Genomic DNA, 23,844 nt, shown 5'->3' on the forward strand with positions numbered 1-23,844 from the left:
CACAAGTAATTAAAAGAAGTGACCCAGCGTCCTGGGTGCAGCACATGGGGCCTTTAGTGTGGGTGATGGGTGCTGACCAGCTGCAGGTTGTATGTTTGGAGAAAGCTGTTAACTTGCAGCCAGTTCCGTGCAAAATTGGAGTGGTGCGTGGTGCTGATGTGCTGTTGGTACTGGAGTTCCAGGACTGATCTGCTGGGAGCAAGGAAATTGGTGAAGAGGAGCAGCTATGCTGAGGGGCTTAGCAGCCCATCTGGCTGGAGCTGTTTGCCTGCAGTCAGGAGCTGCCCCGGCTGCTTGGCTCTGCTGGAGGGATGCGGATTTTGCTTGTCCAGGCCCAGCCAAGCTGGGGCAGGATGAAGGGAGCAGTTGTGTTGGCAGCGAGAGAAGAGTCTGTACCGAGCCATCTCTGGCTTTCCTGTTTCCAGCTGGAAAGATGTTTCCAAACACCATTTAGCAGCTGGTGTCCACGGGGACTGGCAGGGGAGTTAATGCTCTAATTCTGCTTTTCTCTCTTGCATGTCGGGGGTGTAACATGGGGTGTCCTGTTTGTACCCTCAGCCACCCTTGCAGCGGGGCTGGGGCCAGCCCTGCTCTCTCTCACTGTCCGGAGGTGACGGTTCCTCTTGGATCTGCAGCGCTGTCCTCAGTGGGGAGGCCCCAACTTGGGCCCTCAGTGCTGTACAGAGCCTGGCAAGGGGAAAGGGACAGAAAAACAGAGCTTGGCTCTTCTCCCTCCCTAGCTGGAGCGGCTGAGGGGCTGCCAAGGGCTGCGCCGCAGGGAGAAGAAAGACAGCGTTCATGGGAGCTGCGTGGCTCCGAGCTGCCGGGCCCGGAGCCAGGCACGTCAGCACCTGATGAGCCAGCTCGAGAAAGGGCTTCTCGCTCCTCGCCTTCTCCAGCTGAGCACAGACAAGCTGTGCTTAAGGAGTCCCAGCATAGTGGGGTCTTCCCCGCCCCAATGCCCTGCATTTGTGGGCTGCATGTGCCATCTCTCTGGCACCAATGTGCTGGGGGTCTTTGCCCGGAGCCCGGCTCCCGCACTGCTGCCCAGGACCACGCTGCTTGAGGCAGCTGCACAGGGTCCCTCCTGCTTGCCTGCGTCCCTCAGCCTCTGTCTATTGGTGGGGGTAGCGCTTGGGGACCTGGATCATTCCCTTGCCCAGCTGTGCGGAGTGCACACGAGGAGCCTCCAGTCCTGCAGTGCCGGAGCTGAGGCTTCAGCGGTGGTTCCCAGTGAGCGGTGCAGGGCCAGGCTGTGGGGGCAATCCCTGTGGGCTGGACTGTCCTTGCCTCCTACGGCTGGTTCCCACCCCTTCTCCGGGCAGGCTGGGGCACCTCAGTCCTTCCTCCAGGAGCTGCTGGACAGAAGAGCCTTTGTGCAGCCCTTCTGGGGAGGTGCCTGGTACCTGCTGGGGGGACTTTTCCTTTCCCCGGGAAGGATCCGTGGCCGCAGCTGGGCCTTGTCCCATGTCTCAGTCTCCCCCCTCTCCCAGCACAACGTGTCCCGCAGCCCCAGGAGAAGCAGGTGAGATTGCTCAGGGCTGTGCTCCCTGGGGATGGCTCTGTGCAGGGCTAGGGGAGCTGCCAAGGGTGCAGGAAGAGGTAAGGGGTCTGTGCCTGGAGCGTGTCCCTCTGGGAGGTGCCAGCCAGGTAGTGTGGCCTTGGCCCTGGGTCACCTGCCCAGGAGAGGTTTGGCTGTGCCAGGGGGGTTGTCTTGCTGGCCTGGGCTGTGATGAAATCACGGCACAGGATGGGGGTGAGTAGGTGACACTTTGGGTTTGGGGTCATGATTCTTGTGACATCTTGGGGACACTAGCTGGGCTGGGCTGAAATCAATGTGGGTTGGCTGGAGCAGCTGGTGGTTCGTCTTGGACAGCACAGCACCAGGGCATGTCCAGATGGAGGGGTGAGGCTTGTGGCTTAGGGCAGGGAGCAGTCACGCTGCCTGTGGGCTGGGTGCACATGTCAGTGCCTGGCATTAGTGGTGATGGTGTTGGCTGCAATGGGCAGCTGGGCTGGTACCTTGGAGGCCAGAGGAGGTTGCTGGAGACGTGTCTGCATGCTGGCAGGAGGGATGCTACAGCAGTGGGCACTGCTGCCCTGAGCCTTCTGCCTCCACAGTCCCTGCAGCCGCTCAGGGGCTGGCAGAGGGCCCACGTGTGATGTGCTGCATGAACCCCAGCTCAGTCGTGCACAGCAGCAGTGAATGCAGAAGGTGCTTTGGGTCTAGTGGCTAAAAGCATGTGAAATATAACCTGAAGGCACGTGAGTAGCTTATGCATTTGGGGGGGTTGTGGGATGTCTTGTGCCCTGTGTGCTGTCATTTTGGGAGGAGGGCGGGGAGGTATTTTGCTGACCAGCTCTGGAGCAAGAGAGAGGAGATGGTTGCTGAGGGACCACACAGCTGCTGATGGCATTGAGGTGCAAGGTCAGCACAGTGTGGGAGCTTGTCAGCCCCTCGTGATCCTGGGCACCTACTCCATGTGCAGAGCTGGACCCTGGAGAAGCCTCTAGCCTGTTGCAAAGGCAGTGCTGTGGGGCCAGCATTGACCCTGCCAGGGTGTGCTCTGCCCCGACCATGGCTCACGCTGGGCAGCAGCTCTCCTGGCAGTGCTTGGGTGGTGGGATGCCAGCCTGGGGACAAGTTGAACTGGTCCCCATGTGTTGGGCAGCTCTGATAGGGCTGTGCTTGCCTTCCCAAAGCAGTCCTCCCTCCTGCCCAGACCTGCTAGAATCCCCAATGGGTCTGTGTAAGAGCCTGAGTCTCCGCTTGGGGCTGGATTTGTGTTCTTATCCTGTAAGCCATTCCTACAAGAGCTGATGCCTCCCTCCTGGCTCTTCCAGGAGCATTTCTGCTCCTTTTCCCACTCAGTCAGGTTTATGGGGTGGAGGGTTGCCCGAGGCTCAGCGTCAGCAGCCCTGCTTGCTGTCAGGCCCCGTGTATTTAGGCCAGGAAGGGATGGCGGGGGAGGAGTTGACAGCTTTGCCCTTTGCCTGCGTGTTGCAGGGCACAAGGCCAGCCCTCTTCCCAAACAGGCTGCAAACTCAGCCGAGCTCTTCTGCTTCTCTGGCTTTTCCTGAGGGCTGAGCCTGCCTTGCTGCTGCTCCCCGACTTGCCCTCCAGCTCCCTGTCCTGCTGCACTTGCACCCACAGTGCTGTCAGTTTGGCTGCGGGGTGCAAGGGGTGCCCGGGCAGCACCCTGTTTTGTCATTGTTAGGGCTCCAGAGCAGCGCCCTGCTCGGTCCCATGCACCCAGGAGGGACGATCCCTCTGGAGCTGCCTGTGTCCCCTGGCCGGGACAGCCGCAGCCAGGACGCTCTGTGCCAAGCGCTGTCCCTGGCACTCTGCTGTGGGGATTACCGAGGCCCAGCGCAGGATCCCAGTGCCCCATGGTGCTGCAGGGCAGAGGAGCTGGCGCTGCCCCGGGCGCTCTGGCAGGGACCAGCCATTTCCATCTGCGTAACGGAGACTGTAGCACATCTGCCATCGGCCCACTCCCGGGATATTTTTAGGCCTGGCTGTGCTGATGAGGGAGAGATGACAGGCTCACTCCGCATCCAGACCACAGGATGCTTCTCCAGCCTCAGCTGCCCGGTGCGATGGGAGGAGTGTGGGCTCTGACAAGGCCGCTCATGGCCGCGGTGTGCCAGGGGCTGGAGCCACAACCGTGCCCCCAGAAAAGGCTGCGCTGCCCGTGCGCTGTGGCTGTGGGCTTGCTGGGAGCAGCTGCAGGTGCTGGATACCTCCATCCTCCTCCTTCTGGGCTTGCACAGCTTCATTGCTCTTGAGGAAGCAGATTCGTGAATCTTTCAGATCTCCCTGGCTCTTGAGCTTAAAGGTGTTTCCTGGCTTGTGAAGGAACAGGATGGAGGTATCTGAGCAGACAGTGCTGTGGGCAGCAACATGCTTGCACACAGTCACTTGCTGTCACAGAAACGGGGAGCCTCTTCAGCTGAGGAGCTTTTCTTTTCTGTGAGGCCTGAGACTCAGGAAAGCATCATAGAAGAAAGGATCAAAAACTCAAGACCATCTAATCTTGTTTGTAAAGGCTGCATGCTGAGGAAGGCTGTCCTTGTGAAGAAATATACTTAGTTTCAGGCTTGAGTTCTTCCATTTTCAGCTCTGCACCTTCAGACCCTGCACATCCCTCTGTCAGGCTGATGTGCTGCCCATAGCAGAGCTCTGCTCCCGGATCAGGGAGGAGACCTTCTCCTCTTTTTTTGGCCTTTTTGCCTTAATACTCCCCCCACTTTCCTGGAATCGTGTGTCCTCTCTGTACCCACGCACCCTGCTTCACAGCCCATTACTGTGTGTTGGGTTGTGCTTGTTTTATGAGGCTGTTCTGCTCGTGCTGTAGGAGCTAACATCCTGTTCAGTATTTTATCAGCCAGCAGTGTAAGCCTTCATCTTGCCATCTAGACAATTGATTTTAAAAACTATTAAATGGCACTGGATCAGGAAACGGTCACTGGGGGTCTAGGTACACTCCGTGTTGTTGATGTCTCGCCATTAATACTTGGCTCACTGGCAGACCTCAAAACGTATCTGTTAATGCATGTAACTGTTACTCTATCGTGAGCCTTATTAATTCTTTATAATATATACTTTTAATTAAATTCCTATGTCATTGTTGACGGTAGTGGAAAAGCCAAAGTGTGCTGTATGGATGCTCCTGCTCTTACTAGCCGGACCTTTCCTTTTGCCCAGGGAGGAGTTTCCCCTACGAGGTCCGTGCTGTGCAACGCAGCCCCAGGATGCCCTGAGCTCTGCTGCCACCTCCCCGGCAGCAGTCTGGGTGTTTCTGCTATTTCTTTGCACACCGCTTTGCTCTTTGAATTACACTGGCCTCCTGGCAGCCAAGTATTTGTTAAAAATTAACGCGTGTTTGGAGAACGCATGATTATGTTATCAAAATATTGTTTGCGGTATTACCTGGGCCTGTGGCACGCACGTGTCTGCTCTGGGGAGAGGCAGCCAGCCCGTCAGGCTTCATGGCCATTGCGGCTCTAACCATCCCTGAAAGTCAGGTTTATTCAGCAGTCGTCTCAGAAATGCAAGGGCAGCAATCCGGTTGTGTGTTCCCGGCTCCAGAGAGGCAGCATGGGCACGGCTGGAGCTGGGCTCCTTCCAGGCTCCCACAGCACTGGTGCGAGGAAGCACCTGTGATATTTGATGGTGGGACATGGGCTAGAAACCTTTCCCCATTTCACTCCCAAGTCTCAGGTGTCCTTCACTGAGGGGCTGCTGGGGAGAAAGAAACCCTTTGAATGGCATATATACAAGGAGTATTTGAGCTGGTTTCTTTAAGGGGCAGAATTGAGATGGAAACTCCACCCAGTTTATTATTTGTGAGAAGCTGTTTTCACAGTGTGCAGCCTAGTAATTACACAGTGCACCAGATTCCTCAGTGACTGTGTCACTGAAAGCAGGTTGGGTGAAATGTTAAGAGGCATTGCAAAATATTTCCCCAACATCACAGCTAAAACAGCCAGAATACAGCCAGCACCACTCAATCCTGCGTTTTCCTTTATTGCACAGCACAGTCACCAAGAGCCGGGACGTCTGCTCCCAGAGACCTCACCAGGGTTCAGCAAACCTTGCTCTCACCTGCCAGGCTCAGGTTCCTAAACCCCCAAAAAGGTTGCACCTCTGTCCCCTGTGGTGGGGTCTGCGTCCAGCCCGGGAAGGGTGACGTGCACCTGTGGTGACATGCTGGGAAAAGGAGGTGCTGGCTGCCCAGCTGAAGGGAAATCCCACCAGACCCTGCCTGCAGATGGTCTCTGGGCCACCTGAGGACCTGCAGCATTGTGCCCTGCTGTGTGCTCACTGCAAGTGCGAGCCCACCTTTGCAGGCTGCTCTGGACACTGCTGGAGAGGCAGCTGTGACATCCATGAAGCCAGGACAGGGATCAAGTGAGGGAGGTGTGCAGGAGTGTAAGTGTCATCCCTCACCCAGCTCCATGTGTCAGGGTCTTGGATGTGCAGCTGAGACAGGCACTGGCCACCCCAGGCGGCTCTAACCCAGCCAGCAACAGATCTGGAAATTAAATGGGACAATCCTACCTGAATGGTTACTGTGATATTATACTAAAAAGGACCCATGCAGTCCTTTGAGACAGAATAGGAAAAGGCAGATTCAGTCCCTGTCTCAAAGCATTAGGGGGGCTCATTGTGGGATTCTACATCTTAAAAAGGATTCAGGGAAATCAGAGAGCCTGTGTAGAGTAGAAATACAAAAAAATGGCTTGAGTGTGGGAGGAAAAGCCTGGCAGTAAGAGAATTAGGCGACTCAGTATATTTAGCTTATCAGATGAAGATGGATGAGAGGGGGTTTGCTTGCAGCATATGTGTAGTGTCACAAAAATGCCAGGCTCTGAAAGGCTCTTTAATCAAGCAGAAGGCAGAACAAAATGGTATGTCTGCAATCTGAAGCCAGACGCAGGGCTGTGGGATGCTCTTCTGAACGTGAGGGTGAGGGACTCCAGAAACAGACCCAGAAAGGTGGGAGTCTCCAATGCTTGTCTTCAAATCAAGCCTACCTCCTTTCCTGGAAAATATGCATGAAGCAAACACAGCATATTGGAATTAATGCAAGGAGATGAACCGCTGAGTGACGCGCTGGCCGGCTGCTCGCACTTGTACAGCCGCGTGTCAGGCGAGACCGTCAGATCATTTCAGCTGAGGAAGACCCTGGGGAACGCGGTCTGGTGGGGCAGCGCTCGGGAGCCGTTCAGGCAGGCTCAAGGTGTTCATCTGTGCCCGGAGCGGTAAGTGTGACTCTTTGCTGTTGGAAACATCTGGAGGGAGGCAGAATTTTTCAGCCAAGTTCGGCTTGTTTTGTGTGGGACTGCTGAGGATGGTGTTTAAAACATTTCTGTTCTTAGAGTAGCCAGAGCACCGGAAATGTAAAGTGCTTTCCGCTGATCATACTTGGAGCTCAGAGCCTGTGTTTAAGAATGATACGTAATGAGTGTGTAAGATAAAACAAGTTTAGCCACAGAGATAAAGCCAAAATTCGAGCGTGTTACAGCCCAGATTGCATTTCCCAAGCTTGTGCCTCAGCAGAGGTAATCTCTAGCTAGCCATTACAGGAAAGAGATCTTTGCTGTGGTATTTAATTAATAACAAAATACTACATTCATTAGTATCAGGTCTGATTTGATGACATGTAATTTGGGGGCAAGGATTATGGTGTGAGTATTTGAATGAGAATTTTTATAGGGCAGAGAGTCAAAATTAGATTAGCAGTCTTGCTACAGAGGAAGCCCGGAGGCTGACGTGTGTGTGTGTGTGTTTGGCAGCTGATGCAGACAGTTACAGCATAACTTTATTTATTGATGGGAAAAGAACCTGTAGCTGTAATTTACCTTTACGTGTCACCCCATATAATGCGCAGCTCAGCCACCAAGAAAGAAAAAAGCAAGCAGGCATCATTTTAGCAGGAACGCCTTGTGGTGCTCAGCACCACGTGCAGGTGTGTTTGCAGAGCAATTTTGGCATGTCCCAGCTGGGCTCCTTCCAGAGGAAGGGAAGGAGGAGGCTTTGCCGATGGTCACCCCCATGTGCCAAAGGCCCGCTGGGGACCTGAGCAGCTGAACCAGCGTGTGCCCCCTTTGCACGGCTTTGCCCCAGATGTGCTATATGTGCCAAGGGCACCAGATTGCATCTTGTCTAACGTGAGTGCCCCAAGCAGCATGCAGGGCTGATGTGGGGTGTCGGAGCCCTCACCGCCTGGTCTGGGTAGTGACCAGCCCCAACTGTCCTGCATTACCTGCTAATGCAGCCACCAGCTGTGGCCTCTACCAGGCCCCCCACCCTTTTTCTTCCCTCTCTGCTCATGGCCAGCATTGCTGTGGGAAATGCTCCGCAGACACACGGGCTCAGCAGGTCGGCCCTAAGTGGGTTTTGTTGAGTGGGATGGGCTGCAGCTCTTGCCCTTTCATTTGGTCAGTTTGGCTTTGAAAAGCTCCAGAGCATTCTGGAAAGCGACATGGCAATATGATAGGATTTAATCAGACTTAATTATTCCCCTGCTGTCGATCTCCTAGCAACATCCAGCTTGACATCTGCCTGCGAATGAAATGTGTAAGCTAAGTAGGAACATGTTCAGACTAAAGCCCTGCTACTCGAACTAAATCACTCCACTAATCATTGCCTTGATTCATCTCGTGGCCGTTAGACAGCTGCCAGCAGCTGGTACCTGATTTCCATAGATGCATGGCACTCGCCTCCTGAGTTTTTTCCAGGCTGGCAAGAAGCGTGACTCCGTGCTGGGCTCTTTCCAGCACTCTGACAACTGATAATGCAGGGTAGAGTTTCCTGAGTGACAATCGTAGGCTCAGGAGCAAGCCCGAGCCTTGTCGCTATCTGGCTTTGTGCTGTAGGTCCCTGCTTATCTCATCATCAGAATCAGATCACCCACTGTGCCTGCAGCCTGTGGGGTTTTAACTCAGAGCGTGTAAGCGGTAGGGTTGAGGCAGTTTAGGTGAGGTTTGAGGCTGGTCAGAGATGTGGCATGGCAGTGACAGGTGTCACATGCAGCTCCGCATCGCCAGGGCATGGGGGGTCGAGGCAGGCAGAAAATACCCAGCTTATGCGGCTGGAGGGATTGAAGAAGGAAAGAGAGGAGCAGGCGTAAAGCAAAACTACACTCCAGCCAGATGTGACTAAGGAGTTGGTGGGGTTATTGGAAGAAATGAGCCCAGTGGCTGAGGCTGCCCAGCCTGGCCTTGGCTGTTTGCTCGCCAGAGGGAAGGGATCTGCCTGTAACGGGTGAAAGCGACCAGTGTCCTGAGCAGGTCAGCCCTGGGGGGCTGTGGGTTGGTGTGGGCAGCGGTGAGGGGCAGACCTGCCGATGGACAGGGCTGTAGGGATGTGGTCACAGTCCCTCTCCACACACCTCCCTGGGGGGATACTGGTGCCAGTGACACCTGCATGTTGTTGTGAGTCTGTTCATCTTCTGTGCTCCATCCAGAAGTTGTTGTTAGCAACCAAAAAACCTAATGGAATGTTAGTGAGACACGTCTCCATGGAGGAGCTTAGCAGGTCTGCAAGCCCAGCTGTGTGGGTGCCACACTCGCAGCTAGCTCGCACTGTCTTTACTTGTGCTGATCACAAAATGGGGCCTCTGGCTGTGAAAGTGGGGCTGTGTGAGCCCACACCAGCTCTCCCTGTACCCTGTGTGGGCTCTGCCTCCTGCTGAGCACCGGGGAGTATGCTGGGCAGTGCTCAACAAGCCCTGTGCCATCCCGAGGCAGTGTGTGCCGGTCAGCATCTGCTCCAGGGCTTGCCTGCAGTGGGAGCTGACACCATACTGCATATGATCCTACTTAATTTCCCTCATACTCACGTGGCTTTTTGTTTTCCTTGTGTTATCAGTGATTCATGGAAAGTGGAAACAGGAAATAATTCAGCTGCTTTGCCGCCCAAAAGATGCAGGTTTATTCCTTACAGTTTCTTTCCTTTCAGATGACTTTTCCTCCCATGTCTAATGGTCTCTCTCTTTATCATTCCTTCCCTGTGCTGCTGTATACTTGTGTTTCTCACTTGCTCTGTGCTAGACAAGCTTTAAGAATACCCAGCAACTCTATGGGGCCAGCAGCAAGGAGGGCAATGCCGTGGGATGGGTGAGGTGCAGGCTGCCTCCACCACTGCAGGTGACCATGGGGCAGCTGTGCAGTGAGAATGGGGAGACCATAAAGTAACAGGAACTGTGTGGAAGTGGTGCTGGCTGTGTGATGTGAGCTGTGCTGTGGGAGGGCAGCTGATGTGGTCCTTGCAGCCTGGTGTTGTCCAGTGGTGGAGGCTGTGCAGCACTGGGAAGCCCAGAGAGGTGGTGCAGTGTCGTGCAGTGCCTGGGCAAGACCTTGTTTGGTACGCAGTGGTGTGAAGATCTGCAGAAATTGGAGGACAGTGTGAAGGCAGTGACCCAGGGCAGTGATTGGGTGCTAAACTGGACTGTGCAGCATGGCTAGGTGCAGTGTGGTGCAGTGACTGGAAGCAGGACAGGGCTGGGCTGCTCTCTGTAGTGGCTGTAGGGCAGTCTGGGCAGAGTAGTGCAGGGCTTAGAGGTTGTTCTGAGCAGTGCTTGGAGGCTGGGCAGTGCAGCAATTGAAGGGAGATGCAGTGCACTGCAATGCAGTGACTAAAGGCTAGGCAATGCAGTGGCACTGTTGGGTTGCACCCTCTGGATAGGAGGGAGGTGTGGTACTGTGTTGTGGCTGCAGTGACTGCAAGATTTGGGGATGTCTCAGCTGCAAGAAGGTGCAGTGTAGTGACTGGAGCAATGAGACAATGCGGAGCTTGACAGGTGGTGCAGTGCTTCGAGGGGTCCTGCAGTGCCAGGCCTGGAGGAAGGAGTGGCTTGAAGGCCCTGCAGTGACTTGGAGGTGTCACCGAGTGACCTGGAAGCGGTGCAGGGATTTGATGGAGAAGCAACGCCGGGCGGGGATTGGGGAAGTGCAGAGTAGTGCCCTGCAGCCACTGGAAGAGGGAGGGTGCGGTACAGTGGTGGAAGAGGGCAGTGCGGCGCAGGGATGGGAAGGGGGATCAGAACGGTGCGGAGATGGGTATCAGCGCGGTGCTGTGATTGGAGCAGTGCTGTGCAGTGATTTGGAGAGGGGGCGGCCGACGGGGTTCCGCGCATGCGCGCCACCGCCCTGCCGCAGCGCCCCTCCGGCGGCGACCCCCTTGCCGCCCGCCCGCCATTGGCTGCGGGCGCCTCCCGCGATAGGCTGCGGGCTCAACCCCCCGCGCCGCCCCATTGGCCGGCGGCGGCCGCTATGCGGGCGGGTCGGCAGAGCGGCGACCCGCCCCGGCGCCCTATTGGCGGCCGCTGTGCCCCCCAGTGCCGCGGCGGCCGGTCCCGCTGCGCCGCGCCCGGCATGGCGGCGCCCGCAGCCCCGCGCCCGGGGGCCGCAGCCGGCGGCCGAACGCCCAGGGCCGGCAGCGGCTGGGTGAGGAGGGCCGGAGGGGGCGGGAGGGGATCGGGCAGGGCAGGCTCCGGCGGGGACAGGCGTGGCGGCGGCGGGATGCCTGGCCCGCGCCTGCTACCCTCTCGGCGGCGGCGGCGGAGCCCGTTCGAATCCAGCTTCCAGCCGGCCGTTGGCAGCTGCCGGCCAGCCGCCGTTGTGCTCGGGCCGGGCGGGCCCCGCTTCCCCGGCGCCGGTCCCCCTTTCAGGGCAGCGCATCTCGCCGTGGCGTGCCCGGGGCTGCCGCCGGGTCCTGCGCTGCCCCGGCCGGCTGACGCGCTCCCGCGGGCCCCGCCGTCCCTGGGACAGCCTCGGGAGCCCCCGGGCGCTGTGTTTGCATTGTGACGCGTCTGGGCTTCGCTGTGCTCGGGAGGACCGCGGTGCTCGCCGGGGCCTCCTCGGCTGCGGCGGTTCTGGGACCGATTATCTGAAGTGTTCTGGGGCGGGAGTGCGGACAGGGCGCTGGGTGCTGCCCTGTCACAGTTGCGGTGCCCTCCGGAATGGCATTTAGCCGTGCGACAAAAGAAAAAGACAGTGGTGGTTCTTATTTCGCTGATGCCGTTTGGGTAATTGGTGTGTTTTACATTGTGGAGAGCACGGGTTTGGATCTCTGCGTTGCTGTGGGTATTGGACTGCCTGTTTTGGAAGGTTGACTGTCGGAGAAGGTGGCTCCATCGTCAACATGTTTTTATTTCTCAGGTCATGTAGAAGAGCAGATTTGATGTGAAGATGGGACTGTTGGTGTTTATGCGTAACCTGCTGCTAGCCCTCTGCCTCTTTCTGGTACTGGGATTTCTGTACTATTCTGCTTGGAAGTTGCACCTTCTCAGATGGGAGGATTCAAGTAAGTATGAGCACCGTGTAACTGTTTCGGGGCTCCCTAGAATGTCTGTTAAATAGTTGTGATAGTACTGAGGTGACTCTGATTTAGTAGTATTAGAGGGATGTGATTAAGCATAATCAAATGCTGGAGCTTTTAGTATACCAAAGGGGTTGAATTTGTGATTACCTAATGCTCTTTATGGCTTTACTTTTATTACTGGGTACAAAAGCAGGTTCACGCTCTATAAATCTAGAATTAGAGACTTCAGTCCTTAGAATATTGTGTGTTAGTTTATGGTTCATAGTTCTCAAAATAAAGAGTTTGCATGCTGAGGCTTTTGTTCCCTGAATCTTTCTGTACATTTAAAAATATCCAAGACAAGGGTTTTTTTTTCTCTGACAGATTTTAATTTATTTCTGTGATCATATAGGCTGGTTATCTCATCATCTTACTTTGTCCTTCAGAAATCCTCATCTTCAGTTTGTCTTCCCTGTTATTATCTGCCAACTATCTGTCATCTAAAACGATGTTTCTCAACCTTTTTAAGTCCAAAGAGATGTCTGACCTCATTGAATACAATCTGAGGATTGTACTGTGTGGTAATGCCATAGGGGGGTTGAGTTGCGATGAGATATAAAATAAGCTGAGGTTTGCTTGCTCAGTTACTGCTTTTATTTTTGCTTGTGTTGATTGCTTTCTTGCTTGCATGTGAGAATTATGTATTGAAGATATAAAACAATACCCTCCACTCCCCCTCCCACCCAAAACACAAGCCAGCCTTCTGTGCAGCTGTTCCCTGGGCCGTCTCAGATGTCTCATAGCCAACCGTTCCTCCCTGGATCAATGGCTGAGAAACGCTGATCCAGAAGAGTTGTTCTTCTGTCCGACAAAAAGCCATTGGGCAGATTCCATCTTCGCTGTATTCTGTTTCTGTACATGCTGCTGGGGGTTTCTACTGTAAAGCTTATTAAACTTAATATTTTTCTTCCTCTATACGCTCTGTATCTGTTGTTAGGTGATCTAAGAAGTTGTGCATGGTGACAGATGATGACTTGGATATGACCTTTGCACTGATGCAGTGATTTTTGACTGCTAAGGTGTACTAGAACAGGTATCGGAAGACTGAATTTGTAAAAGGAGGTGCATAGTGTCTTTCTGAGCAGGGCTTGTTTCTTCAGGTTTGTACTTCAGAGAGGGAGTCTAAAGTTTTGATTGTGACCTTCTGAAAACTACCACTTTTGTTGATGAGGTATAGAAAATCCTTTCTACGTGAAAACAAGCACAGAATGTAGTTAAAAGAGCAGTTTTGCCGTATCTGCTACCACATGATGATCTGTTATGAAATTATACCACGTGCCATCCATTATTTCCTTCATACCACCAGAAATTTTGTTGAGACTTCCCAAGGCCTGCAAAAAAAAACCCTTCATGCCCCAACTTGTATGTGAACTTTGTTAAATGTGAAGGGGAAGCTTTGTGTTTATGTGCTGGGGTGGATTCTAAATTTCTTCAGGTTTCGCCTCTTTGGACTTTGCACCTTTAGTTTTGTGTGTCGTTTGTTATTTTACACCACCTTGTCGGTCTCTGAAGGGTTTAGTGGTAACTGTGCCTTGTGATACAGTGTTGCGAATCTGTATACAAACATTGTGAATTTCTATAAATAGAGCACTTTTACCTGGAAGTTACTTGTAAGTTGCAGTCTAGTTAATTTCTGTTGAGCTTACTGGCTGCTTTTGGGTACCTGAGATGTTCTGACAGGAGCACCCTGAGGTGATGTGGCAGACTTTTTGTTAGGTGTATGCTTCCTTTTTTTTCTGATATTGTGTGTGAAATATGTTCTTTCTCCTTGAAAGTTGCAGTACATGCATTAAGCTTCTTGAAGATGTACAAAGCAATGACGCTGGTTTGAACATTTAGCTCATTGATCTTTATCAATTGTCACAACTGATATAGGCTGTACCGCTGTTTCTTCTAGACAGTTTTATGGGTCATGTCTTAAACACCAGATGAAGCTCTGTGAAATACTAATGGAAACAATGGTCTAGTGCAAGAGGACAAAATTTGGTGTGATTACTTTTGAAAACAGTTAAGGTGGTACCACTTTTCGGTTGATCTTCAGGCTTTTGCGTGTATCAAAAGTGGTTTATTTCTCATGTAATTTTACACCTGAAGAACTTACATAGGTTTAAAATACAAATGTAGAAGCCTCTATTGGGAAACCTGATATGAAGGGTTAATGTGAAGCTTCTATAAATAACTGTTTGGAAGTTAACAAATGACAGAATAGAAGTTGCTCATTTAACCACGATTAGGCTTCCTTGAGCATGTGTAATATGATACAACGTATAATGGTGCAATTATTCTTTCTATTTTCTGCAGGAGAGCCTTGCTTAGTTCAGTGCACAGGGCAGGTGGTGCTTAGTGGTTTTATTTCCTGAATTACAGTTTGGTGTGTGACCTTGTGAGTTTCCTTAAGACTGGAACGATAATGCTAATGTTAGATGTGTTAATTTTGGGGTGCTTAATAATCTAAGATCTTTTGTGTGAGTTGGCATCTTGCTAAATTATTTTATCTCCTTTTTTTTGTGAGCAGTGTGTCTTTATTCTCTGTAATAGTGACTTGCCAGCTTCAGCAGCCACATTCATCTTTCCGCTGTTCTGCTCTTTATGCTAAAGGAGGCATGAAACTAAGCTGATCCTGACATCCAGCACCATTGCAATCTCTTCAGATTGGTTTTAGTAAACTTGACACCTGTATTTAATACCAGACACAAACAAAGTTGCCGTAGAGTATGGTGAAAAATACCTGATCCGCTTACTTGCTTCTCATCTGATTTGTTCACGTAATGTTTTAGAAAATGCCTGTGTGTGCTGTTGTTATGGGTGAATGTGAATGGTAACTCTGTAAGGCATTTAGTCACCTGAGACCTCAGGTTTGGGTATTTAGCTGCTAAAGTAAATGAATAGTTGAAGTAGTTTGTTTGTTTGCACTTGACACTTACAAGAAAGGAGGCTAAACTGAATAGACTGAAAGATACCCATCAGTGTTTCTTTTACAATCTCCATTGAACTTTAAATCTGTCCTCCTTGAGTGATGCCTTAGTGAATTCTGAGAAAATGTTCTCCTTACTCGGTGGCTCTACACCGGTGCCAAAATACAAAGGAGAACAGGAAATAATTAATTCTCTAAGGCTTATCTTTCCTGTGACAATAATAGATTGAATTCAGCTAATGTGAACTAATTAAGGTCGAATTGAGTTCAGCTGCTTCTTCCATGCAAGACAAACCTCCAGTGACTGCTCCACTCTCATCCTTTTAGTGAGTATCATGGCTGGCTGCTCTTCCCCAGCCTTGTCTCAGGTCGGTGGCAATATATCCTTAGTGCCCACAGCAGGAGCAAAGTGCAGAAAAGCGGTGTGTAATACTGTGCGAATGCAGGAGAGCCTTTGAGTTCTGGTGATTTTTGGGAGTATATGAGCAGTGTTTAGGACAGAGGTAAGCTTTCATTTTCTGTTTTTCTCTCTTGATTTCTGTAATGCAGCTTCAGCTTCTGATAACAGCGCTAAGAGCTGCACACAGTCCTTGCGCATTCTTCCCAGGCTGGCAATAGTGACAGATGCAGCAGCCCTCGGGTTAAGAGTGTTGAGTTGCATGGAGGTGTGCTGAGCATTTACAACTGATCGTGTGATTTGGGAGACAAACAAGGAAATAAGAAATTTGGTATCGGCTTTAGCTGACCTGTACATTGAAGAAGGATCTTGTAGCATCAGGGAGTTGTATGTCTGTTCATTGTGTTTCTGGACACTGAGTTGTCAGAGAATTCCTGCATGGTAATGGTAGTGATAGGAGCAGGTTTTGAAGGTCTGAGATATGCACTGTAGCCTTTTTCCTAACAACTCCCTGTCCTGTCCCTTCCACCTTCTTCCCTGGTGCATTTGGCTCTGAGGAGGAAGGAAGCTGTTGTCTGTACAGCACACGGGAAGGTGCCCCATTATCTTTGAGGCGTATGATGGGAGATGGAGTCTTGCTGGCAGCACTTCGTAGATTTGCTTTATCAGCTTGGAGGAATGTAGTTTTACCCATAACTGAAGGACAGAATATAGTAATGTTAAAATTTAATACTGATGTTTGTTACTTAAGGAAAGAATGATTCCATTAAAAAATGTCCTGGCTATGGAAATAATGGACTCATTCACCCAAGGCGGCTTTCCCACCACCACTTGTTTTTTTCCTTCCCTCCTATCAAAGTATTGAGATATACTTGGGACAAGGGCAGTGTGACACTATTTCCCTGTTCTCTGTTGTGTTTCTATCTGCATTAGCATTGAATTAATTTAAAGAAATATATACTCTACTTCAGTTACTTTTGCCAAAACCTGAGTTAATACAATTTGTAGCTATAGATGTCGAGCTTATCGCTTTGAATGTGGCTTTTAAAGTATCTCCAGGTATGTTCTGTTGATGTCTCCATAAAGAAATCGAGTCACTACTCTGTCATCTGTTGCTCTGTGTTATTTTCACCTCTAATTATGGAGAGGCAGCCAAAGAGATAAGACACTGGGAAGAGATTTTCTGTAGGTATTTCAGGACCCCTATCCTTTTTATTTATTTTTTTTAATGTCTGTTTCTGTGGAAACCAGGAGACATAAATAGGCAAAACTGACTCACTTCTGGTTTCAGGTTTTTCGTCTGCTTGCATTTCCATGGAAACTAGTCTCGCAGCAAAAAAAGGCTAAATTAATCAAAAGCAATCAAACCTTTAATATAAATACAGATTTCTTTCTTTCAAAGTGAAATATTTTTGTCATTTATTGCATTAGGGATTAAAAATGTACTGTAGAAACGGATCTTTTACAAGGGTTTGGAGCTGTTCCTCCTGTGGCTAAAGCCTCGCGGTACGTGTGGTGATGTGTGTACAACCGTTGTATCTTGAGTTACTGAGGGTGTCATTTGTTCTGCATTAAGGGATCTGATCTTGCATACACTGACATCTGACTTCTTTCCGTTCTGTTGTTTAATGAAAAACAAGTGAGAAGACATTCATTCGGTGTGTGAGCAACTAGGCCACAGAGACAAGCTTGTCCCCTTTGCGGAGGGAGGCACGTCATGGTTCTGTGTTCAGACCCTCATCTCTAGGAGTTACTGTCCTCCTTGCCTCTGCCCGCAGGAGGAAATGCAGGGTTGCTCCTATGAAAAATCACACCTCCAGACCAGCCTGACTTGGCATTGGGAGCAGAAATCTCTGATGAAAGGGGTTTGAGCTAAGCTGGCTGGATTTACAGTTAGGTGGGTGAGGGAGCGTATCCTTTTTACTGTAGAATTACAAAGGCACTCGTGGCCCTGTGGTGAGTGGTGGCAAACAAGTGGTGATGGTAACCATTTCAGTTCTGTATCTATCTGTGGTCTGAGCCTTCGGGGCTGTGTGTGTTCTCTACAGTGGACTTTATTGCTGTTGCTGCTGCTCCCCAGGCTGAAAAGCCTGAGATACTTTAACCTTGTGGGCATTAGGTGTTTTGGACAGTAGTATCCAGCAGTATAAATTTCCTTGAACAGTTGCCTTTTTACTTTGTAGAGGCTGGGAGCAGCATTGAGGCAGATTATTGTTTGAGTTATTAGTAACTTCAAGGTTTGGTTAATCTACTCAGCTGTTCTGTAATCTGGGTTGGTGCTGTACTTATTGCAGCAAAATTGAGAAAAATGTCTGGAAAGTTCTCATAACACGGATACAGCTACAGATTTAAGGAATCTCCTTGCTACTTTTCTGATGATTTAGGGATTTGAGGGTCACAGTGATGCTTTTTGAAATGTTAAAAATAAGTAATGTTATCAAGGCGGCAGTGTATATTAGAAACAAAGATGTAAAAATAGGAGTTAAACCAACAGTTGCCTGGTAAAGTAGCATAACTTTCCTAAGAATTCTCCCGTTCAGCTGAAATGTTTCACTTGAAACTGAAAACTTTAGTTTAATAAGCATGGCGCATGATTCTCTTATCTATGTAGAACAGAAAAAATGGCTTTAGTGCCCAGAAGTTGTTGCTGCTGTTCAAGTTACTTCATGCTCCCTGTTAACCGGCCAGAATAAGAACCATGGCTAAACTTAAACTCCTGCAACTCAGGACATTGAGCTGTAGCGGTACCTTTCACAGCTGTAACTGTGCCAGCTGCTTTTCGCTTGGCTGGAGACAGATGTGAGTGTTCCTGATGCCCCTTGCTCTGGCTGTTTGATGCAGAACTGCCTGCCCTTTCCAGCAGAGGAATAAACAGTCTACTCAGTCAATATGAATCGTAATTTTAAAGTCTGTGAAAGAGTTGGAAAAAAAAAACCAAAATCACAAGTGCCTCTCTTTATTTTAAAGGGCAGCACTTCGCAAGGTAGGCCAAAGAAATAGGGGAATGAAAGCGCTTTGTCTTTTTCCGACCTATTACTCCATATTTAATGAAAATACCCAGCGTTGTGTCACAACCTGGCTGTTGTAGGGACCCTGCTGTCTCCCCAGGAATTTCTAATGCTGCTGTGATGTTGGCAGTGCACGATAAAACTGCTGGGGCAAGGAGAAATGATGAATGACAGAGCTATTGAGGGACCAGGCATAATGTTGCCTTATCCTTTGGATTTCTTCAGAGGAGGCAAACTTCCTGAACCCTCTTCAGACTTTAGTAACCTATAGGGGCAGGTTTAGTGAAGGACATCAAGAGCGTAGCACCCTAATGACTTTATGGCTTCGAGACTGGCTGTAATGCTGTATTTGTATTCATCTTCATTTTTGCTTTTTCAGCCCTGGGTTACTGTTTTAGTTCTGAGGTGATGTTCACTTTTCAGCAAGGTAGAAAAGCAAGGTGCAAGACTACTTCTGCATCCTCCCTACAGCTGGGCCTTAGTTTTGCATCTTAAAATAGTCAGGTGCTCTTGCTTCTCTTGACAACATCAGCCTTGTTGCTGTTTGAGTCCCCTTTCAATCCTTTGTATTTCCCCTCTTTCTGTTTGTCTGGATGGGTACAATATAGGAACTTGCCCAGTTTAAAACAATATGTGGTTTTATTTGCTTTGCTCAGTTGACCTTGACTTGGTGTTTCACTTGCTAAGCATTTGAGCACTTTCTCCCTGTGCCCCCAAGGTTGGGAAGGATGTGTTCCTATGACTTTGGATAAGCAGATTGGGATAGTGTTCATAAGGGGCAGCACTCGGTGTTGTACATGCAGCTAAAGCTGCATCCTCCGGTACAGGTTTTTCAGAGGTCAGAGTCAGCAGCTTTGTGTATTCTGGAAGGTACAATGCAGTGAAAGCACTTTACCTGTCTCAGCGATTGCTCTGCAGCTGAGTGCTTTCTGAGGTGAAAGCCTTTATTCATGGCAGCTGACTGCGAACCCCTTAGCAGCGACTTCAGCTGGAAACAATACCTCCCTGTGCGGACAGTCTCACCCGCGCTAGGGAGAGGTGAGCGGGTCTCTGCCTTCCCTCCCTCTTGTCACTGTGCGTCCCCTTGGTGCACAAAGCGCACCCCTCTGCAGCTCTGGCTGTTGTGCCTTCAGATACCACCAGCCTTAATGGAAGACCCACCACACATTTGTTTGATAGAATAGATCACGTGGACTTTCTCCATCGACTTCAATGCAGGTAGACTGGCTTTGGGCACCTTTCATGCCCATTTCCATTCTGCTTCATGTCAGTTCTGCTGATGTTGTTGGGGCAATAACTTCTGGCATAAAGGAGGTAATATATGATTTATCTTTGGATGGACAGCTATTGCTGCTGTGACCTTAGTACTGATTCCGACTCTGTCTGTCACACTTAGGGATGTTTTGCAGAGCAGATTTTTCCTAGATTATGTTCTGCCAACCTTTTTGGTGCTTTTGTTGCTCTAACATCTCATTTTTTCTCATTGCAGCCTGGGTTTACATCACAGTGTCAGGCTGAGGCAATAAAACAGCTGAACCTGGGTATGACTTGCAAGGACAAGTACAATTGGGTCGTGAGACATAGCTCTGTATGAATTATGTATCTCTTCTACACTTCAGAAGGAAGGTAATTGTGCGCCCAGGCGTCAAGCAAAAAGTGATTTGTACTGTGCATATCCTGAATAGATGTTTGAACCTGAGAGAGCTGATTTCAAGTGGTTACTCCTTCGTGGCACCACATGATTATACTGCTTTTGCATGCATTGCTTTCTTGAGGAAGTAATAGTGTGTGGGGATAGAGCCACAATTCTATTAATAGTCAGGTACAGAAATTACGGGATGTTTAACTGGTTCTTGGTATTTTCAATAACCGAATGCCTAGACAATCATTCACACATATATATGAGGTTCAGAATTTAACATTTCTTGCTCTGTTCCAAAAAAAAGAAAAATCAGAATGTGTTAAAGTTAGCTCCATGTTTAAGAGCTTATAAACATGTATGTTGCTTGTCTTTAATGTTTTTCAGATGATGTCAAGATCCCTCCTCCTTTAACTCAGTCCCTGTTACAGCATGTAATTTTTTGCAGCTGTTATCCTGTGGATTTCAGTGTTAGGGACATGGATTAAATGTGAGGTTCATCTGAACTGCAACAGTGCAGCAAGTATGACCCTTAATAGCTCCTGGAACAAAAAGAGTTAAAACAGTGTAACTACAGAGAAGTTAAACTGGTATCTGTTGTAGCTACAGTGAGTGTGAATATTCAGAATATATCTTTGTCCACAACACTACAAACAGGTGCATGTATGCTGTGTATGTAGTGAAAATGAGATGGCACATATATCAATAAGAGTTGCGTTTTCCCATTAGCTAAGTAGTTGATAGCTTCCTACATATGAAGACTTACTCTAAATAAACATTGACAAAGTTAATAACTCCTAAGTGCGATTGCATCTGTTTATGTTTGCTAGAAACTAATCACCCTCAGAATAGCTTTAATACTATATAAATATTGCTTTTCAGCTGTGATTGTGTCTAGAGACCCTAAGCAAAAAAATATACTGAGACATATTTCTTAGGATGAAGGGTGCTAATTGAAATAGACTCATTTCAGGAAGGCAGGGGAGGCTGAGGCACAGCAAAGTGAAGTTATTCTGTGTCACACAGCAGCTTGAGGGCAGAGCTATGAATAGAATAAAGGTCTCAAGGTTCTTGATCTCGTGTCCAGTTGGCCAAATGAGGCTCGCTGTCCTGTAATGACACACTCTACATCTGCCCGGGTTAGGAAAGCAGTAATATGCTGAATTTGCTTGCTTGGGGCAGAGATCATCTGCTGATATTTGTAAAAAACCAGCAGTATTTGAGAGTACTGTGTCAATAATAGCAAAACTGGTGATGTTCTGCATGGGCAGTGCTGGCAGCTTGATGTGGGTGCTGTAATTAGGCTGTGATGTGGTTTCTGTACATTGCTGCTAGAATTTGCCAAAGGTGCATCTGTGGAAGTGCCTTAAGAAGTGAGTGTCCAACCTGGACAGTTGTGAATGCTGGTTTGGGGCTTTTCAGCCTCAGATTCACCACATCAAGAGCACCGTACTTTCCAACTGCATTAATACTGCAACCACCTTTTTCTTTTTAAAGGTAGTATTTTTTTACAATGGACAAGCTTAATTTTGCTCTCCATGCTCAAACATAGAGTTCTCTTTTATTTAAACTTAAAGATATGTTTAGGCATAGACTAAGCTTCTAGAATTTCTGCTCGAAGGATGAAAAATGGAGCTTTTAAAAAGAGGAGAATAATGGAACAGTTTGGGCAGTTTTAACCATGGCAATCACTAATGCTCCATGTATAATTAGAAATCTAATTAATGCAAATTTAGACTTTTCTGCCTTTTGAGACTTGCCCCACACAAATTCTAGCAGGTTCCAAATAGACCATAGGCAGTTCCTCATTATAGTACTAGGAAATCAGTAACGCCGCTTTTTTCTGTTAGCGCTGTTGCTGTAATCTCTGTTTGGAAGGGCTTTACCTGATTGCTGGAAGACTCTTATTATTTTTAAATATGATTCATTATAACATTAATTTCTAAATAATTGAGTCCAGAGCTTTTGTGTTTGGGTCTAGTACTTCATTAGAAGCAGAAGCCCAAGTTAATACAATGTAAAGGCTGCAAATTGAATTCTAGTGAAAAGGTGTGTTACTTCTGATTGAGTTTTCTAAATTTGCCTCATATTTAAGGATTCTTCAGATGTAGTTTGAATACTTCTAAGTTTTTGAAATAAAATTTTGTGTGTTGAACAATAGGTATTATTTGCATTACAAAATGAAAGCTTCAGTACTGTATAATATCTTACATCTGCTTGCTGCATATTTTGTTTCCCACAAAGTTAGTTTAATATTTAGAGCATATTGTACCATTTGAGAAATAGTTTGCGCTTCTAGGAATAGAGACCGTATCATGTTATGAAGGGACTGTCTTTAGGCTGGTGCTTCCTGACCTTTGAATGCTTTAAGTTTCTTGATGTAGTTCCTAAAACTTTTTAAAAGAAGAATTAAAAATAGCTCATAAACTCTCCTACACAAATCATGTTTCCTGCTTCAAAGGATAGATGAGGAACTAGAGAAATCTGCTGTTGTCCAGTGATTTGCTGCTGTTCTGATAGAGCCTAGATGCAGAAATCCTTCTTGTGATTAACAGTGTCACTTCAGAAAATGGCGATTGAGAAGTGAGAGGAACCGTTAGGTGAAAACCCAAAAACTTGGTATTGGGAAGTTGGCTCATTTCTCGTAAACTTTGTAATTGTAGCATGAAAAAGAACTAGGAAATTTGTCTGCAGACTTTAAGGAAGTTATGGCTACTTTGATTTATTTTCACAGTATCACAGTATGTTTGGGATTGGAAGGGACCTCAGAAGATCATCTAGTCCAATCCCCCCCATGGAGCAGGAACACCCAGATGAGGTTACACAGGAAGGTGTCCAGGCAGGTTGGAATGTCTGCAGAGAAGGAGACTCCACAACCCCCTGGGCAGCCTGGGCCAGGCTCTGCCACCCTCACTGAGGAGAAGTTTCTTCTCAAATTTAAGTGGGACCTCTTATGTTCCAGCTTGATCCCATTGCCCCTTGTCCTATCATTGTTTGCCACCAAGAAGAGCCTGGCTCCATCCTCATGGCACTCACCTTTTATATACTTATAGACATGAATAAGGTCCCCCCTTAGTCTCCTCTTCTCCAAACTAAGAGACCCAGCTCCCTCAGCCTTTCTTCATAAGGGAGATGCTCCACTCCCTTAATCATCTTTGTTGCCCTGCGCTGGACCTGCTGGGACTGAGGGGCCCAGAACTGGACACAATACTCTAGATGTGGTCTCACCAGGGCAGAGCAGAGGGGCAGGAGAACCTCTCTGACCTACTGACCACCCCCTTCTAATACACCCCAGGATGCCATTGGCCTTCCTGGCCACAAGGGCCCAGTGCTGGCTCATGGTCATCCTGCTGTCCACCAGGACCCCCCAGGTCCCTTTCCCCTACACTGCTCTCTAATAGGTCATTCCCATAGGTAAGTTTAGATTTTACAGTACAGCCAAAAGCTTAAAAAACCCCTCTTGGCTGTTGTGTATTAATTGCTGTTTTTGACATAACGCTGCACTGGTATAAGTGCACCTTGCTCAGCAGTTGCATATGTGTTTGTGCCTTTGCAGGACTGTAATTACCCCATGAGCAGCTGTCTTTATCCTCGTCCTTGTTCATGGTGTTAACTAACCTTGTGATGGTGTGTTTCTTCAAGGACCTGTTTATAAAAAATATTTGATATCTATATGATTAATTCTGAATTTTTCCATTGTTTGCCTGGAAGCACCAGACAAAACCTGTAAGGCAATTTACTCTGCAACCAGCTTTGCTGCTTGTGTTGTGGACCCGCTGGATTTGAAGAGTCATTCACACTTATGTGGAAGTGTTTAGTAGACGTGAGATATTTACCGTCAAATCTCTCTCCCTGAGAGCTCTATATAATATAGTGTCCCTATTAATATAATAATTAATATAATAATTAATATATATATTAATATATCTATTAATAATATAGCTCTATATAATATCGTGTCTCTATTACCTCTTCCTGCGTGAATGGTTCTTTTTTTTTCTTGTTAAGCTTGTC

The 23,844-nt window shown here is 48.6% G+C and overlaps 1 protein-coding gene across 1 annotated transcript in view; it reads left to right on the forward strand.

Moving 5' to 3' along the window:
* Positions 1–6,616: 6,616 nt before the first annotated feature.
* The window catches only part of ST3GAL3 (ST3 beta-galactoside alpha-2,3-sialyltransferase 3), a gene marked incomplete at its 3' end in the record, with an annotated part of 185,172 nt that continues 167,944 nt past the window's right edge, over positions 6,617–23,844 (forward strand). The window contains exons 1-2 of the mRNA XM_080348404.1: positions 6,617–6,768; positions 11,671–11,815. Coding sequence (XP_080204530.1) covers positions 11,701–11,815 — 115 coding nt within the window. The 5' untranslated portion in view covers positions 6,617–6,768; positions 11,671–11,700. The remainder of the gene's footprint in view (positions 6,769–11,670; positions 11,816–23,844) is intronic.

This window comes from Nesoenas mayeri (genome assembly GCF_963082525.1).
Source record: "Nesoenas mayeri genome assembly, chromosome: 8".
Lineage (NCBI taxonomy): Eukaryota > Metazoa > Chordata > Aves > Columbiformes > Columbidae > Nesoenas > Nesoenas mayeri.